General features: G+C 36.4%; 1 protein-coding gene across 2 annotated transcripts; it reads right to left on the bottom strand.

Annotated features, from left to right (window-relative positions):
• Positions 1 to 2,220: 2,220 nt before the first annotated feature.
• Positions 2,221 to 13,789, bottom strand: LOC110775748 (protein SCAR2). Of its 2 annotated transcripts, none has more exons than XM_021980351.2 (9): positions 13,281 to 13,789; positions 10,109 to 10,272; positions 9,134 to 9,257; positions 8,926 to 9,055; positions 7,495 to 7,556; positions 3,584 to 7,391; positions 2,926 to 3,474; positions 2,722 to 2,826; positions 2,221 to 2,629 (listed from the first exon to the last, which is right to left on the bottom strand). In XM_021980351.2, the coding sequence occupies exons 1-9, from the start codon at positions 13,433 to 13,435 to the stop codon at positions 2,576 to 2,578; spliced, it is 5,151 nt and encodes a 1,716-aa protein (XP_021836043.2). In that variant the 5' UTR covers positions 13,436 to 13,789; the 3' UTR covers positions 2,221 to 2,575. The 2 variants fall into 2 exon arrangements, with proteins under 2 accessions (XP_021836043.2, XP_021836044.2); XM_021980352.2 differs by lacking the exon at positions 13,281 to 13,789 and adding an exon at positions 10,990 to 11,240.
• Between the last annotated feature and the right edge of the window lie 4,571 nt (positions 13,790 to 18,360).

An 18,360-nucleotide genomic window follows, 5' to 3' on the forward strand; every position in this document is an offset into this window, starting at 1 on the left:
AAACTCGAAGAGTCGAAGCTAACCAGATGCGATAAGGAGAGAAATAAAAGTTCGATTGAGTCATCCATAAACCGTCAACTAAAATTAATCAAATGAAAATAGCTGGTTCCTTTTCTTCCTTAAAATTGCTACAACTTGACTTGACTTTTATACAATTTATATACGATTATACAATTTGTATAGCATGCTATATATATTGTATAATTTGTATAATCGTATATAAGTCTTACAAACCTACACTACATGCTAATAACACTAAGATCTTATAAACCATTACAAATTCTAAACTACAAACAGTATTAATAATACAAATTGTGTTTAGACGCAAGGTCTATTAATCTAGCCTGTCACATTGGTTCTCTTCCTCTCCTCTCCTTGTTCCCCCTGTTTTGCAGGTGCTTTCAGAATACTTCTAATGGTAAAGGACCTAACATCAGCACCATCTACTATAAAGGAAACATAGATGCAAATTGCCTTTGTAAGATAACGTCGTGTAAGTGGCGTGAGCAAGGCATTTCCAACAATAACGGGCTGAATCAAGAAAAGCACAAAGCCCTTGCGTTATTTATTAATACTGTTTGTAGTTTAGAATTTGTAATGGTTTATAAGATCTTAGTGTTATTAGCATGTAGTGTAGGTTTGTAAGACTTTTATATTTGTAAGTTTGAGCCTATGTCAAAAAAAAAAAATATATATATATATATATATATATATATGTATATATATATATATATATACACGATTATACGAAGTACTAACTTTGGCCGCGATTTTTTTAATAAATGTAATTGTCTACAGAGTATATGCCTATTTTCAACGGCGGATTCAAGGGGAGGCCTATCTAGGCCATGGCCCGCCCCATCATTTTAAAAAAACAGTACACAAATTAGTTGCATAACCTTTACATGTGTACTTGGTTAGCTCTGATGGTAGTTTTATCTTCCCCCTTATGTTCGAATCTCTTTAAGACTAAGCCCATTAATTCTTTTTTTGTTTATCAATGTTGCACAGGAAATTAGGAAGTGAGTTAGGTTCTTCGAACTTACTTCGTACTACTGTTTACTGGAAAATTATTATTCTTACTAATTAAAACTAGTGTTTACTTGTTAATTATAATTTATTTATTTTCAATATTAATTTTCCAAGGTGAACGAAAAAAGCTTTAGTTCTATCTTGTTAATCACAATGCTTATTATTTCAACACATATAACTTGAATTTTACTATATTTTCAAACCTATATTAAGTGAATGAATAGTGTAAAAGTAAAAGTGACCCATTTAAAAAGAAACATGAAAGCAAAAATTCAGATTAGCAATAAAAATATTAGTTTTTAAAGACTAATTTATAAAGTTACAGAGTATAAATTTTTCTTATTTAAAGTTGGCCCATCCGATAAATTTTTTTTGGATCTGCCGCTGCCTATTTTAATATATGAAAGTTTTATACTGCATTTTTTTTCTAATATAATACTCCACTAACTAGTTTTTATCTCATACGATGCACGGTTTTTTTTACTACGGAGTATATAATACGAGATGATACAAAAATTTTGAAATAATAAAATGTAATACGAGATGATACTAAATTGAAATTAGAATGTAAAACAACCAAGAATTTTAAGGGAAAAGAAAATCTAATTAGTGGAGAAGTGAAAAGGATGAATACAAATGTTGATTACAAAAATAAAATAGAATAAATTAAAAAGAGACACATAATATCATGGTATGCAAAACAATTTGTTTTAAAATATTTGTATAGATAGTTTTTTTGGTGAAAAATTGTATAGATAGATGATAAGAGTGTTAGTAGTCAAATGTGTACAATGCAAAAACATGATAGGGAGCAGTCAAATTGATACAGTTTAAGAAAACCAATAAACAGTGAATTAGTTAACTTCCACTGAAATAATACTTAGAAACTTAGACTAATTAGATACGGATATATTATAATTTCCACCGAGAGTGTAAGACTGTCTTTTACCTTTCTTTCACTATCATTATCTAGGAGTTCTTGTACTTGTATTATCATTTGAAAGAATGCAATCCACCGGACTTTCAAGATCGAGCAACATTTATAGGAGCTAGCTTACAACCTTATAATATGACAATATCATACATTCATACTGTTCTACGTTTTAAAAAACACAAATCCTAAAAGGATAAAAACAAAATTGAAATATTACCCTTAACTTGTCAAAGAATGATGAAAAAAACAGGAAGAAGAGAGAAAATGAAGACGAGTCTCCATACATGAACCCAAAATGTTGGACAAAAATAAACATGGATATACATCAATCCGATGGCAGACTCCTACTATCAAAATTTGAAATATTGATACAAAGTAATATGAACATTGAATTGTGCAAAGGGACAGACTGGCGGATGCGCTTGCGCGCAGAACCTCAGGCTGGTCATGTATGTATATGATAATGTTTCGATTCGATGGCAGAGGAAAAAAAATAATCAAATCACTATACACATATCTATGCAGGGTAATGGGACAAACTACAATCACCCTTGAATCTATGTACTTGGTACTAAACAGGTAGACAATGGCAAGTGAGTTTAGGTTGTATCAATTATCACTCCAACTATCTGCATCATCCTCTTCATCACTTCCAGCCATTGCCTGTTTAGAAAATTTATCAATTTATAAGTTTAACATAAGAAGGCTGAAATAAGAAAAATGATCTTAAAAACAATTTTTGAGCACGGACAAACCTGACGAATAGTGCTTGCTTTTTCCAAAATGGCAGCAACCTTCAAATTTGTTCTCGGACCTTGAATGTTTGGTCTAGCAGCAACAGCTGGTTTCAGGTTGAATGACTGACGAAAAGAAAAACAGAAGATCCAACAGTTATTAGGGTTTTATATGCTGTTTAAGATATAACCATGAAAATTAGGAAACGCAATCTGAGGGCAAACCTTATTTCTAATCTGTTCAAATAGTGAGTCTCTCTCTTCTGCTTTTTGTACAGCTGGAGGATGTGCCCTTTCGGTTACCTTTCTCAGCTGCATCCGTGGAGATTCTGTTTCTTCAGCTTTCAGTTCAAGCTCCTCTCTGACTCTTTCCCTGACCTTCCTCAAATGCGCCAGTGGTGATTCACTTTCTTCGACTTTTGGCTCAACCTCTTGTTGAGTCTTTTCCCCAACCTTTCTTAGCTGCAACTGTTCAAGTAAAAATTCTCTCTCTTCAGATTTTTGCTCAACTGGTGGTTTAACCCTTTCTCCAACTTTTCTTAACTGTAACTGTTCCAAAAACTCCTCTTCAGCTTTTTGTTCAACTGGAGGTTTTACCCTTTCTCCCACCTTTCTCAGCTGCAACTGTTCCAGTAAATATTCTCCTCCTTCCACCTTTGATTCCGCTGATGGCTTGACCCTTTCTACCTTTCTCAACTGCCTTTGTTCGAGTAGAGACTCTCCTCCTTCCGTTTTTGACTTCAATGGCGACTTTGTCCTCTCTACCTTTCTCAACTACACAAACAAAAAAGATATAAGACCACACTATGCTAAGTGTGAGTTTATAAAGCATTCTCAAGAGAGACGTGAATAATTTAGGGGACAAATGATTTCCAGGACAAACCTTGCTTTTGTCAATAGCAACAACCTCAACAATGAGAGGGTTTCTAGGTCTTGGAGGCTTCTTCTGGAGAGTTTCATTTGTATCGCCATCTGCATAAGTTGGAATCCCATCATATGCCTCAAGTGCCACCAAACCTGGGGGTGCCAGATCCTCCGCGGATGAAAGGACGGACTGAATGTTAGAATTCACTACTTCCTCTGCGAACACTTGGTTATCATGTCGTAGTGGCTCATTTTGAATAAAAGTTTCAGTCTTCACTTTTGCCTCCACTGTTGATGTATGCTCAAACAAGTGACCTTCAACCAATGATCCGGATTCAAGGGGATCCACATTAGGCTGCAAGGATTCTTCAGTACTCAAAGTGCCTTTCGGTGACGTTGAGGCTGGAGAGACCGTAAAAGGTACATGGGCCTGTCTTCCGTTTTCACTTGTTCTTGTCTGGGAAGAATCTTCAGAAACCATAACCGAATTTGACGGCATAAATATTCCTTGCTGTGTCACATTAGCATCCAAATTTGTGGACATTAATGGGACTTTGGACGGTAGATTGTCTTGTCTTCCAACGGCACTAGTATTAATCTGGAATAAACCTTCGGAAGCTCCAACTGGCATCGGCAGGGTGAAGACTCCTTGCTGCGCTACATAACCATCTGAATACCCTAGCTGTCCCTCACTTGAGAGTGTCCGAGCAATAGTCTCAGTTCCATAATTGCTAGTTGGTACGGTCACCGGTTGGAGAGGACCAAACGTATAGTGCACTTCTGGTGGAGCCATTGGCAGGATTGTCGGTGGGAGTGGAGCAAGTGTATTATTGCCTGCTACAATGGTCACTGGTTGTAAAGAAGCAATTGTATGGTGCACTGCGGGTAGGCTCATTGACTGTACTGGAGCTAGGGTATGGTGCATAGTTGGCAGGCTCATTGGTTGGACTTGAACTGGAACACGTGTATGTTGCACCATTTGCCTCCCTGCTGGAACAGCAGCAGAATTTTGGAACCTGCCCAGTCTCCATTGCATAGGAGGCAAAGGAGGAAGAGAAGGTGGCTCTAGGTTGATTCGAGGTTCAGCTGGACGTATTCCAAGATCAGGTAACTGTTGACAGAGAGGCTGGCATGAGTTCTCCAACTGGATGAATTGATTACCACCACTAAGCATGCCATTGCCATGGAACTCCACATTGGAAGTCTCCAGTGTGTGCTCAGCTGATTGCAGTGAAGTTTTTGATACTGTAGGTTGGTCATCGTCAGCCACACCTGCACTTCTCTCAACATATTGGGGTTCTAAGAGATCATGGCTAAGTGGATCTACGTCTTCTGCTTCTGCAGCTAATTTCCTATTATTCTTGACATCTTCAGGCAATGAATCATCAAGTAATATCAAGGAGGAAGAACCATCAGATGACATATTGCACATGTTGGCAGATGAAGCATCTCGAACATGATTTATTTGCCTTTGTTCAGTTAAAGCTCTTCTATACCCCTTGGTCAACTCCTCGTCTTGATAGAATTGCTCAGTGACTAAAAGAGGGGGTTCGTGGAGCTTCTCAGGATGTAGTGATAAAGATGATAACATAATAACCCCATTTTGCTGATAATCATCTTTGGCATCAGCCTGTCTAGGACCGTCAGCACCAGTTACTATACGCTCCACCTTTTCTACATCATGATCCGAATTTAACCCATTCTCAGCTACTAATACAAAATCTGAATCATTAGTATGTTTATAGGGTATGTTAAGAGGAGATGCATCGTGAGAAAAGATCTCGTCTTCGTTGCCCTGTTGGTCAATGGGAGCACAATCGACACTGGCCACACCGTGAATGGTTGCTGCTTGAGATTCAAGGCCATTCACGAGGGCATCTGGCTCAAAGGCCTGTATTTGATCTGGATATATAGATGTAAAATCTTGATGGACAGGCTCTCTTTCGTACAAACCAACACGAGGAGCAGTGTTACCTCGATTCCCACCAACGTAAACAGAACATTCAGTATTATTACTGGAATATTGCTCACAAGCTTCATCTTGACAAGGCCCCAGTAGAGTAGTATTAGTTGCCTCTGAGGGAATCTTCAGCCATTCATTTTGCGTTTCCAGAGGATCTAGGGTGGAAGATGGCTTTCCCAGCATGAGAGAGTCGTTCAAGATATTATCAGCAGATCCAGTAATCTCTTTACTGGATTCATCCCGGGAAGATGCGACAGCTATATCAGCTTTGAAAGAGGCACCTTCAGTATGTTCTGCTGCTTCATCTTTCGAAATAGGACTTTCCCAAGAACTCGGAAAATTTGCCTCTGCATAACCAAGAGAAGATGTACAACCAGATTTCGTTGTTCCAGGGAGCAGCTCTTGAGTTTCAAAACTCGCAAAGGATTCTAGAGCAGAGAATAAATCTTTTGAATTTTTTTCAGTTGACGGAAAACAGTAATCTTCTTCACGGGTCACATAGATGGACTTCGTTCTTTCTGGATATGGTAAATGTTTACCTGACAGTCCGCTGTCTGAACAAGCATCCACACCTGGACTTACCGAAATCTTATCATGCCTTGCAACCAATGGACAAGCCGAATCATGGAAATCAGAGACATTTGACAGACCACGTGGCATATCAGAATATACACTAGAATTCTGACATTCCTTATAAGGAATTGAAGGTTTGACACTAAAAAAATTCCCACTATCCTCAAAAGTGTCAGAAAATTTTCTAAGGGATGGTAAGATACCAGTTTGATCAGTAAGACCCTCTGGTTCTAGGTCCGGCAATGGATTTTCTTTCAGACTAGCTTCTATATCTACAGGAAGAACTTCCTTATTTAAATCTGCAAGAGATGAAGTATTTGAAGCTTCACCAAATTCTTGCTCACTCTTCAGAATGTCATGAACTTCAGGATGAACAATAATAGCTGCTTCAGATGTTGGATCATGGTCAAATAAAATATTGTCAGCATCTGAGTTAAAAGCTTCGACAGTAGTAACATCTGCAGCTGCTGCATCAAGATCAGGTGTAGTCTCCATCAAAGTGTTCACACTATTTGAGCATGAAGAACGTGCCTCTTTTGAGAAATGGTCGCCATCTTCAGAAGTGATGGAGTTCCCAAATGATTGTGAATCCAAGGATACCCTATTGAACTCCCGCTGCCTTTCGCTTCCATCAGAATCGGCCATAATGGGTTTCAGATTTGAATATCGTGAATTTTTCTTACTATCAGAATCTGTCTCAACTTCAGACTCTATATTAGCAAGGGCATCTACATAATTATCCATCTCACTAGCACCGTCATCAAAATCGCAAGCGTCACCAACACTCGTTTCTGACATGCTTTCTCTATCTGCAATTTCTTCACCACTCACCAACTTTGGATTTATTGACACGTTACCATCACGGCTTTCATGGTTAATTCTGGGCACTTCCACAAACTTATTGTCACTTGTTAAATTTAATGTGTCCTGATTAAAATCTCCCAGTGACAGTTTGACCAATGTTTCCCTTGCGTCAGGCAAGGAACATAAGCTTCTGTCTGTCTGTATTGACTCCTTGATAGGACTAATAGTACCGATTTCCACTATATCTGGACTTGCTTCACATGCATTATCTGAAGTCCATGTCAGTGCTAGAGGGTCTATACATATTTCATGAAGAACTTTTTGCTCCTGTGAACTAGTATCCAAAAACTTTTCCATGTAACTTCTCCCGTTATCTTGATCTTGGTCAAATAGAGATCCAGTAAATTGCCTCTTCTTCAATTTTGCACGACTTACAGGATCATTAATACCACTCTCAATACGCTCTTCCAGAAATAGCTGATGCAGTCTGCACTAACAAAGCACATCAGTCAACGTTTATCAGTTAACAATCTTTAAAACAAACCAAAACAAAACAAAACAAAACAAAACAAGAAACACCTATATCATACTTGGCATGTGATGACGGGAACGATTCTGGGGTATCTCCATTTCTCCAGCGTGGACCTCTCTTCTGGTACACACCGAAAAACACAACCTTAGGAGAAAGGATTTTATGCATAAAAGAAATTTACAACTTCAAATATATATTTTTTTCTTCCATACATTCGAGAAGTAAACTAAAAAAATCTAACCAAAAGGCAATTCCAAAAATTTTGTGAATTATATATAAAATCAACATAAAGAAAGTTGCCACCATGTTGCCATACAAAAATTGGCAGTAATATTCTTCTGCAACTAGTAACCTGGAAAGAGCCAGATTAAATCCAACATTCTGGTATATCGTATATGAGAGAAGTAGAAAGTAATAACCAATAAGATAACACTTACTCTGTATTTGATAACAACTGAAACTAATTATGTTACTTGGACTCGGGTACTAGTGTCAGACACGGGTACGTATCCAAGTGAAGTGTCGGAGTGTCGAGGATCCGACACGGGTACTTGAGGTAAAATGAAGAGTCCGAGTAACATAGGAAACTAATATGGGGATTAGCTGATGCCTACACAAGGGGGGTAAAAACTGAGCTTACGAAAATTCAAGAGGGCTCCTTCGCCTCAATAACGGACACATAAAGACAAGTAAACAATGATGTCGTGAAAGAAACAATTTGCTATGGTAGCAGAAAGGAGAACTCCAGATGCTTTCTCATTCCTGGTATGCCGTGAGAAATTTAGGGACATTAACCCCACCAACAATGCAAAATGACTTCCTTGATTAAGAGATTATGAATTTTTTTAACCTTATTTCAACGAGTGTTGTAAGAAATAGAAGGATCACTCGCAGTGTACACGAACCCATTTCCATCTTCTACGGTTCTACCCTACCAACCTCCGGGTATAGAACTACAACTAATTAAAAAAGGAGAATTTAAGACTAGAGAGCCACAAGTGTAGCAGAAACAGTAATTTACCCATCCAACACACTTGTATTCCTTAAACAGAATCAATACCAAATAGCCAACCACTTTTGCATGTAATCCAACATCTCTTAATCACAAAGCCACCATTTTTATTAATCTCTAGGCCTTCTTCATCACCATAAGCCAACAAGCCACAGCTCAAAACACATCCAAGTTGCTACTTTACCCATTTCTTCTGCATCAGCATAACTACATAAGTGCAGCAGAAATACTAATCTACCTATCCTTAAGCAGAATCAATACCGAATTGCCAGCTGATAATTGCATACTTAAACAATCAACATACCCTTCATCATACAGCGCCATATTTCATTTCTAGAATCAAGGAACTTTGTAAGCCACAACTCAAAATAATTATTATTTCCATTACTACAGCTGATTTATTATAAAACACAATAAACTGCAAAATAAGCAAGACGCTTAAGTGTTTTAAGCACATTAGAGTTGCCACTGTTCTACCTTTACTCTTCGAGATTTCTTTTCCCTCTGCCGATCTAAGTTTCTACCAGTCGATGATGTTGATTCCAATTTAAAGAATGACGGATCTGTGAAGCGCTTCAAACACGCACCAGCGCCCGCAACATCAAACCTGCAACATATTAAGCCGCCAATACACTTAACCTTTTCTGTTGGGGAATTAATAGGTATAAAGATAAAAGAAACCTACTTGTCAAGAAGGAAGAGACGAGGAGGACCGCGACACTCCTCGTAAGAGTCCATCACAAACCGAGGAAGATCTCCTTGTGTAACCACACTCTGATCCATACGAAGATTAGAATGCCAATCAACACCTGCCCACATACATGTAAATGATGAAAATTAACCCAAGCTTTGCCTGTTTTCACAAACTTTAGCAGCTTTCACTACTCTAAAAACTAAGCAATGTTCACAAATGGTCTCAAAAGATATTAATAATATTTATCCACGTCACATCCAGATAAAAAGAATGTAGAGCTTGAAAAAGCTATGTGATGCACTTATTTTATCATGCAGACAAGGAATGACCATGTTAATGTAGCACTCAGTATAATCCAGACCACATACTAGGCAATACATAGGCCACAGCCACCAAAATTATCAAATGATAAACCAATTTCAGGCCAACAGGGCGAAGATTTACCACAAATGACGCAAGAAAATAAATGACCAAAAGTCCAAAATTACTTGCTTACGGGGGAGGATATTTTCAAATACTACACAGTATACAAAACCATGGAATAATTCATGAGGCCATCTTCCCAACACCTATACTGGAGTGAGTGGAGAAGCCTATGCTCCTGTACCAGTTGCGAAATAACTTTTTCCTCCAGACCCATGACCGGCAGGTAAAGACTGGCAGCCATATATCATAGGAGATAAGAAGCAGACAATAGATAAAACTAATATGTTGATTTAGCCCATCCAAACCATTTAGTTTCTTATAAAGGACCAAAAAAGGATGAAAGTGATGGACTCAATAAAATTATAAAATTCTAATTGTAAATTATAAAAATGAGTGCTTATCCTGGTATATCTGTAAAGTTACTGAAAACATATAGTATTACTATTGTATACAAAATTTGAACTAATTATTCTCCATAAGAAATTAACAATTAATCATGTTAATTGTACAAGACACAATTTATTATTTTACATGTCCCACCTGTGTTGTAGAGAAAAGATGTATGACTGGTTTGGGAGAGAAGTGTCCTTTCAATTGAGGGGAAATCAGATTCTAGTTGCTGGACACGAACTATCAGACCATGACCTCTAGCAGCAGTAGCCATAACTTCTTCATGCAAGTCATGGAAAATTTCAGCAGCAAACCTTATAAAAATCAGAAGAAGCAATTAATCAGACTTTTTCGAGCAAGACATTTTCTTGCCAGCAAATTATAAAAATCATCTTTAACATAATGAATTAAGGATCTTAGATATTAATCCACAAGAAAAGTATAAACTTCAACAAATAAATAGATCCATCACAATATCATTTCTCCCTAAACTATGTGCGCAAAGACCTAAGTTTGTTCCAGAGTGTCAATTGTGCAGTTATTTTTTAACGCTTGCACTTTGCCATTATGTAGTTGTATTTCATGCTCAAAGCCTGATGTACCATTTCTTGGTCTCATTTTAACCCTACGTAAGACCGAACTGATCCACTTTCACTAATGTTTGAGAAAGGAAACAATTGATAAATGGAGTTCCTCTAGCTTGACGGCACTTATTCATGTTTTCCTAAACCAAACTTAACCAACCTTTTAAAAGAATCTATGTAGGGTCTAAAAGGATTCATTAAAGCTACTAAGATTGGTCAGCAGCAAAGTCATGTTTCAAACTACATATACCCAAGTCTTTCCAGGAAATATTTGAACTACTTAAGATACAGATCTCTACACCAGGGTACTAAAGTGTCCTTCAGCATATTTATCCATCACTGGCTCACCGCCATAGCCATTAAACTTGGTCACAAACAATATGTCAATATCTTCTGTAGGAGAAAAATATTTCACCGAGGTACATTTTTCCCTTCAGCTCTATTTACCTGTCAATCTGTCAATGTCTTTCAACTTGGTCAACACAAATATCCCCTCCACTGGTAGCTTTAAAGGAATTTCATGTACCAAACAGCATGTGTCCAGCTCTTTATTGGCATTCTTTACCCCCAAAATCAAGATGCAAACCATCTACCCCTTCACATTGCTTCACCGGGGTGCTATGGTGTATTAGGATTTAGGGTTGTTTAACCAAACCATCTACATCACGAGGTCACTTGCTTCCTTTGCAGTGTTGTCACTGCCATTTCTCCTCATAAACCAAGTAAAATGATTACACATTCATCACAGTACAAATGGTAACAACAAGATTATATGCCCAGGAGCCACACGATGATGACAGAGAATGTCTTTAAATACCTTATCACAACGGAAAGAAGAATCACGTAACAATATTAAGGAGATCTATTGTAGACAAGACTCTATCCACATCAAATCTTATTCTCTTGTTCTATTATTTTCTGTTCTTTACTAAAATTACCCTCCCTTACAAGAACTTTCCCCACTTTCATCACTCATCGAGTCATTGGTCTTTTTCTTTGCCATATATTCAAATTTGGAAGACACCCCTTATAGTTGGGTCTATTATCAGTTATTCAATAGTTAGGACCGTTTAAAGAAGATGGTGCATAGTTGGGACTGTTGTTGCAACTTTTTTTCTTTGGAGTTATCAATGTACTTTTTCATTGCATTTTTTCATTCTTTTTTTTTGTGTGTGTGTGGCTCTTAGCCAGATGCAAGAAGACTTATCTTCTATAAGTCTACCAGTTAATAAAATTGTTCAAATGGGATAGCTTAATCATCTTACTTATCTGATCAAGCGCAACAAAAACAAAAAAGCTTCATCAGGCTTAGAACAAGATGTTATGGTATCACCTAGATGAACTCTTTGGAAAATCCAAGATTTTAAATTAGGGGAGTGCACATCAAGTTAGCTATAAGTCAGCTTTTCTCTAATTAAGGATTTAAGGGAGTGGCAAAGTTCGTTATTAATCCCTTTCAAAATTACTTTAACTTAGCCACTTTTCTTTTTCCAAAATAGGCTCTGCCTAGGGGTGCAAATGAGCCAAGACTTTCAATAGACTACTCGGGTTCGGGCTCGTTCAAAGCTCGTTAATGTTCGTTTATTTAATAAAAGAGCCGAACTTGAACAACTCTTTAAACGAGTTTGAACATAAACATACGCATGCTCGTTTATCTAAGTTCATGATCAAATTTTCCATACATAATTGTTTTATGATAGATAAAAATCGTAATTTGACTTTTAACATCCAAAAAAAATATATCATAGAATAAATATATTTTGAATTTAAAAGGCTAAATTAGTGCACATTCAAAATTATGTTTCAAATGGTTAGACTCTAAAGCGCAAAGCTCATTTAAGAAAAAGCTCGCTTATAAATTCGTCCCGATTAATAAACGAGACGTTCATGAACCGTTAACGACACAAAATCTCTTAAGTGAACCGACCTTGAACAGATTTTTGAGCTCGGTTGAAAGCTCGGGCACATAATCAAGCTCACCTAAATTACATGAGCATGAGCATGAGCATGAGCACATGGTAGTACTAGGCTCGGCTTGACTCGACTCGGCTGCACCCTTGCCTCTGCCTCCGTAGTATGCTACAATCTCTTAGCAAAAATTTCAGCTGATATTTACTCCCTATTGAACCAGGATCTCACCACCCTAGATCACTTTTTCGCTAAAAAGATATTCACAAGGCAATGTCTATTGCCCCAGCCCTCCGCTACTCATGATCAAATCAAAGAGCTATTCACTTGTCTGGTTCCAAATAAAATCCGATATGCAGACAATAATTTCAAAACATATAACATATCTTTTTTGCAGCTTTTGTTGCCCCCTTCCCCGAATTTCTTTTCCTTTCATATTCAGGAATTGAGGCAAGAGTTGGACGGGTTTCTCATTTTGCGCTTAACATTACAATTTACAAATGTAGTATGCACAAAAATCACATAATCTCCTCCTGGAAATTAATAGCACTAACAGAAGAATCAAAGTACTTCCATTTACAGAAAATAAGGAAGAAATTAAATGCTTCAAAATCAAACAACATCTAGTTCAGGAAATTCCACAAAAAGTGCATTCTAAGTCAACGTAAAACCAAAGCTTAATCTACAAATTTCCAGTTCAAGCAGATCTCAACAATTCATAAAAATCAATAACACGTCATAATCAAACCATAATTCCACCAAATCAATCAAAAATTGAAAACCCTAACCACTCGTCAACAAAGAACACAATTAAGGAGAGAGAAACTCACTCAGCTAAGTCACCAAGCTGGCGAAGAACACCAACAAGGCCCGCCATTGCAACACCTTCAAGAAGAGCTTCAGGATCATCTTTATCAGCAACTTTATACAACTCTGGATCCGCTAAACTATACTCATTCCTAATCTGATACCTATTCAACGGCATTATCTCTCTCCCTCAAACTAACAAAATTCACACAAATTAACTTCAATTGCAAACCCTAATATCCCCTGCAACCTCCTCGTCGTCGTCGTCGTCGTCTTCTGACGATAAAGATGAAGATGATGCTTCGATTTCTGAGAATTTATCGCATTTGAAGGTTTGAACCATGAAAAAGCTTCGCCACCTAAAAATGGCAGCCGGAATTTATTTATAAAAGTTAGGAGGAGAGAGAAAGTGTTTGGAAAATGGAAGACTGAGAAAGAGTGACAGTAAAAAGGGGAAGAGGAAAAGGCAGCAGGAAGAATTTATTAATGTCTGTTATTTAAGTTTTAAAGGGAAATTTAATATTTTTTGCAGAAGGCCGTGACATTTTTAGGGAGAATGAAAGCAGAACAGTAATAATAATGTGAGTGAAATTATTACGTCACTTCTTAAATCATATTTTCAGGGCGCGCATCTTGCCGATTTCTATGCTCTCTTTCGCACTCCCGTATCTTTCATTACCGCTTTACTACCTAATCGGCTACCCGTACTTACTGGAATTAAGAAGTTTTGCGCGTATAAGGAGTACAATAAATTTATTGTACAATAAATTAATATTTATCAAATTTTGTAATTTTTAATATGTTTTGATTAATTTTTATATTATAAAAGGTAATAATAGATAAACTTTTTAAAGGGTTAAATGATTAATTTTACACATTAGTAGTAATTTTGAAATAATATTTTTAGAGGGTACTAAATGCAGGTAGTATTTTACTTTTTTTTTTTTTTTGGTAGATGTATTTTACCTAAATGCAGATAACTTAATATTACTTAAATCTTATTTTTCCTAAATTATCCTTATTCTAATCTAAATCTATTCCCAACCAAAAATATAATCACGGTTGTATTTAATGACTTGTAAATTGACAACTATGAAAAGTGTTTAACATTCACCACACTCTATAAATCGTTGGACAACAAACAACGTAAACATAATATTTACAAGTCAGATTTTTTTTTCCTTACCCAACGTTTTTACCAGAGTTGTACTAAAGAACGAATGAGACTAAAACAAAACCATACATCCGACGATTTTTTCTGGCAGCTTAAATACACCTCCGGACATATAACCCGGCGCCCTATACCAACTGCCGGAAATATACACCGGCGGTCTATTCCTATTGCCGGACGTGTTAACCGACAATTTCTTCTTACCGCCGGAAGGCGTTGCCGGCAGTCGTTTCCACTCTCCGGAAAACGTAGAATCTGGTAGTAGATAATTCCTCTGTCATGAACCGTGGCCAGAATAGTGAAAAACCTGAGAGTATACAAGTTGACATCCATTTACAAGCCAAAACAACGCCATCCTGATATTGTGTTTGATAGGAGAATTTTATGGATCAGTTTCTTCTTCTGCATCCCATTGTTCATGAAACAAAAAAAAACCGACTTCCGGTGATAGGAATCGGTAGTGGAAGCCAACTGTCGGTTTCCTGTTCCTTTTTATTTTGTTTTGGAGGATATCAAAATTGAAAAGGGTGTTTTTGTCTTTCTTTTGTTTTTAAAGTCATTAAACAATTCTACATTTAGCGTTTTTTTATTGCATTTAGTACCTGCGATATTTTTTATTATTCTGTAATGAAAAAATTTATCACTACAAATAGATAACTTCTATACATATAAGGATAAATTTTAAGTATTTTGAGTTAATTTTTAATCCGGTGTATAATATTTACTCTACACCACTTGTAGTGGCGGACCCGGGATTTTAGGTCAGGGGTGGCACAATAATATATTGTTATAATATTGGGTACAAAAAATAGGTAACTCGTAGATTTTTTTTCTTCATGATGCTAAATTTGTATGGTTGATTTCATACGCCATAAAGTTTAAAATGGTTGAGATTTTTTTTGTAAATGTATCACTAAAAATCTAAAAAGAATGTAAAAAAATTAAAATAACAATCTATCTATTACTTTATACTAAAACAGACACCAGGAATGACACGTCTCACTTCCTAATGCATAATTTTCCCGCCAAAAACGATTTTCCTAAAAAAAAAAAATTGGTTTTATTTTATTTTTATTCTCTATCTTTTTTTTATAAACTATGAATGTATTACTTTATACTAAAACAGACACCAGGAATGACACGTGTCACTTCTTGGTGCATAATTTTCCCGCCAAAAACGATTTTCCTAAAAAAAAATTATGTTTTATTATATTTTTATTCTCTATCTCTTTTTATAAACTATGAATGTATGGAAAAAAATATTAGTTTATAAATTATGGCAATAATAGATACTACGTAATAATAATTTTGCTAAATATTTTTGGTAATATTTAGTCAAATTGTAATGTTAATATGGAAAACAAATTCATATGATATGTTGGTCAAATTATCATATTACACATATAATATGCATATTAGATTAATACAATTAAATGAGTACATTCAAAAATTTATAATTATGCAGTAGTTTGGGGATATTCAGTCTAAATATTTTGTAAAAGCTGTTCATAATCCATGCATGCACGGGATCTAATCTAGTTATTATTATAAATCAGTAGTTAAAGGAAATTATTAAATCTTATCAAAGTGATTTTTTTTAACAAAAAGCATAAAATATATTGTACGTAGTATGAAGGTGGAGTTTTTTTTTGCTTTGATTTGTAATATAACGCAACAACAAAAGGTTAATCGAAATGGTAATCGAACCGGTGACCTGGAAAACACATAAAAATTAAAACATTGTATTAGCTCTGCTGACCACTTCGACAACCTCCGCTCAGTTATCTACTTTGCAATTAAATGTATATAAAATGCGTTTTCTTTTGTTATTTTTTTTTTCCGGGGGTGGCATGTGCCCCCCTTGCCCCTTAGCGGGTCCGCCAGTGATCACTTGTCAAAAAGAATTTGTGTACCCGAATACCAGGTACTCAGATAGTAATGCTCATGGTAGAATATGTGTTGAATTGGTCAAACACTCTTACTATAAGTCTATAACGCCCCAAGTCCCCAACACGGGGAACTTTACGGTATTTGTTATTCTGTACTAGGATTATTTATTGTTAGCTTGTTTTTTAGATTTTTCCGCATCTCTTTAGAGTGTACTGTTTAAACTTTTTAGGTCATAACCTAGTTGTATTATGTAAGAATCTGTATTCCTCAAGATCTATAAAATTTTAATCTCCTCTTCATGTGGATTGTGGACATAACAACACATTGTTAGTGAACCTCCTTAAATTTTTTTGTGTTCTTTATTATTTTTCTTACTTCCACTATAACCTATATATCTTCTTCATCCAACTCTTAAAGAATTTAGCATAACCAAGGGTGGATTGCCCGTGTGGAATTATGGCTTGGTATGATAATTCTTACTTACCGTAAATAATGAAATCCTCAATTATAAGGACATGCTTAAGGGGTGGGTGGGATGGGGATTCATAGTTTCATACAAGTTATTCGTACTTGTGAGAGCATTGTTAATAGTAAGGGAAAATTTCGGCCAAGAGGGGAAAAAGTGACTTATGAATGGTGGAGAAATTTTGCTCTTGGATTGAAAAATAAAAATCTCCATGGCATAGGGATTTATTTGTTTTTGGATGGGGATAAGGATGTCAGTGGGGCGGGTATCGCATGAGACATTGAGACCCGCCTCGCATCCGCCCCAAGTAGGCGGGGATGGAGGTAGGTTTGGCGGGTGATGGGACGGGGATGGGTAAAAAAATCGTACCCGTCATGGGTGATGGGGCGGGTGTGGATTTTGTGTTGAACCCGTCCCATCCCCACTCGCCCCGCTTCATACCCGCCGTGGGTGATGGGTTGAGTTTGGATTTATTTGCATGTTTAAGTGATAATATGAATTTAGGTGAGATTTTTTTGTTATGACATATTTTTTTTCAATTATATATGTTACTTTAGTCATACGGTATTTTTTTCGAAGGTTAACTTTCATTACTCCGTATATATGGAAAATGTTTGCTAAATAAGAAATTTTTGGCGGGTATTGGCGCGGGTATGAGGCGGGGATAAGACGGGGATGGATACCCAGTTGGGTGGTGGGGCGGGGATGGATTTTAGTTTATACCCGTTGGGGCGGGGATGGGGATGAATTTTGTACCCGCTATGGGTGATGGGGCGGGAATGGGGATGAAAATTTTAGGTGGGGATGGGGATGGAGGTACCTACATCCGCATCCGCCCCGCCCCATTGACATCCCTAGATGGGAAAATTTGGTCAATCTTGGCGCTCCACGTGGCCTCATGACATGAGCATCTTGTAATGATAAATTTTCAACCGCCATTTTTTATATTTCTGATTCAAAAAAAAAAAAACGGTTATAAAAGTTATAAAAGTTATAAAAGTTCGAGATCTACAAATGGACATCCATTTGGATATAATTAACACAAAATATAAATTCTCATTTCTCTTTCTAATTTACGTATTTACAACTATGACCAAAAACTTAATTATTCATCTTCTAATTTCTATTTCTATTTTTATTATTATTGTTGTTGCTAGATAGAAAAGTAGTGGATAGAGAGAGAGGTGAAGAGTTTTTCTCTTGTTCATGGACAAGAGAGAGGTGGAGAATATTTTTGCTCAGGCAAAATGGAAAGGATAAGTGAGAAAATAAGTAAAGATAGGGGTGAGGATTTTCTTTTGCCCATAATTAATACTTCAACTGTTATTATTTACATGACACAGTTGATTTTGACACACATATTAATTAAGGAGAGGTGAAAGAGAACATTAAAGGACAAAAATATCCTTTAACAACAACAACAACAACCAACTATCACTTTCATTAAATCACCAGAAATGTGAGTAATATGATAATTCATCATATAAAACTTTAACAACAACAACAACAACCAACTATCACTTTCATTAAATCACCAGAAATGTGAGAGTAATATGACAATTCATCATATAAAACT

Source organism: Spinacia oleracea, chromosome 5 (assembly GCF_020520425.1).
Source record: "Spinacia oleracea cultivar Varoflay chromosome 5, BTI_SOV_V1, whole genome shotgun sequence".
Taxonomy (NCBI): domain Eukaryota; kingdom Viridiplantae; phylum Streptophyta; class Magnoliopsida; order Caryophyllales; family Amaranthaceae; genus Spinacia; species Spinacia oleracea.

Excerpts from the sequence above, each read along its gene's own strand:
- LOC110775748 (XM_021980351.2), bottom strand. The coding sequence starts at position 13,435 with ATGCCGTTGAATAGGTATCAGATTAGGAATGAGTATAGTTTAGCGGAT. Across the intron at positions 7,392-7,494 it reads TTCCCGTCATCACATGCCAA|ACTGCATCAGCTATTTCTGG; the intron begins GTATGATATAGG and ends TTGTTAGTGCAG. Across the intron at positions 2,630-2,721 it reads AAGCAAGCACTATTCGTCAG|GCAATGGCTGGAAGTGATGA; the intron begins GTTTGTCCGTGC and ends TTTTCTAAACAG.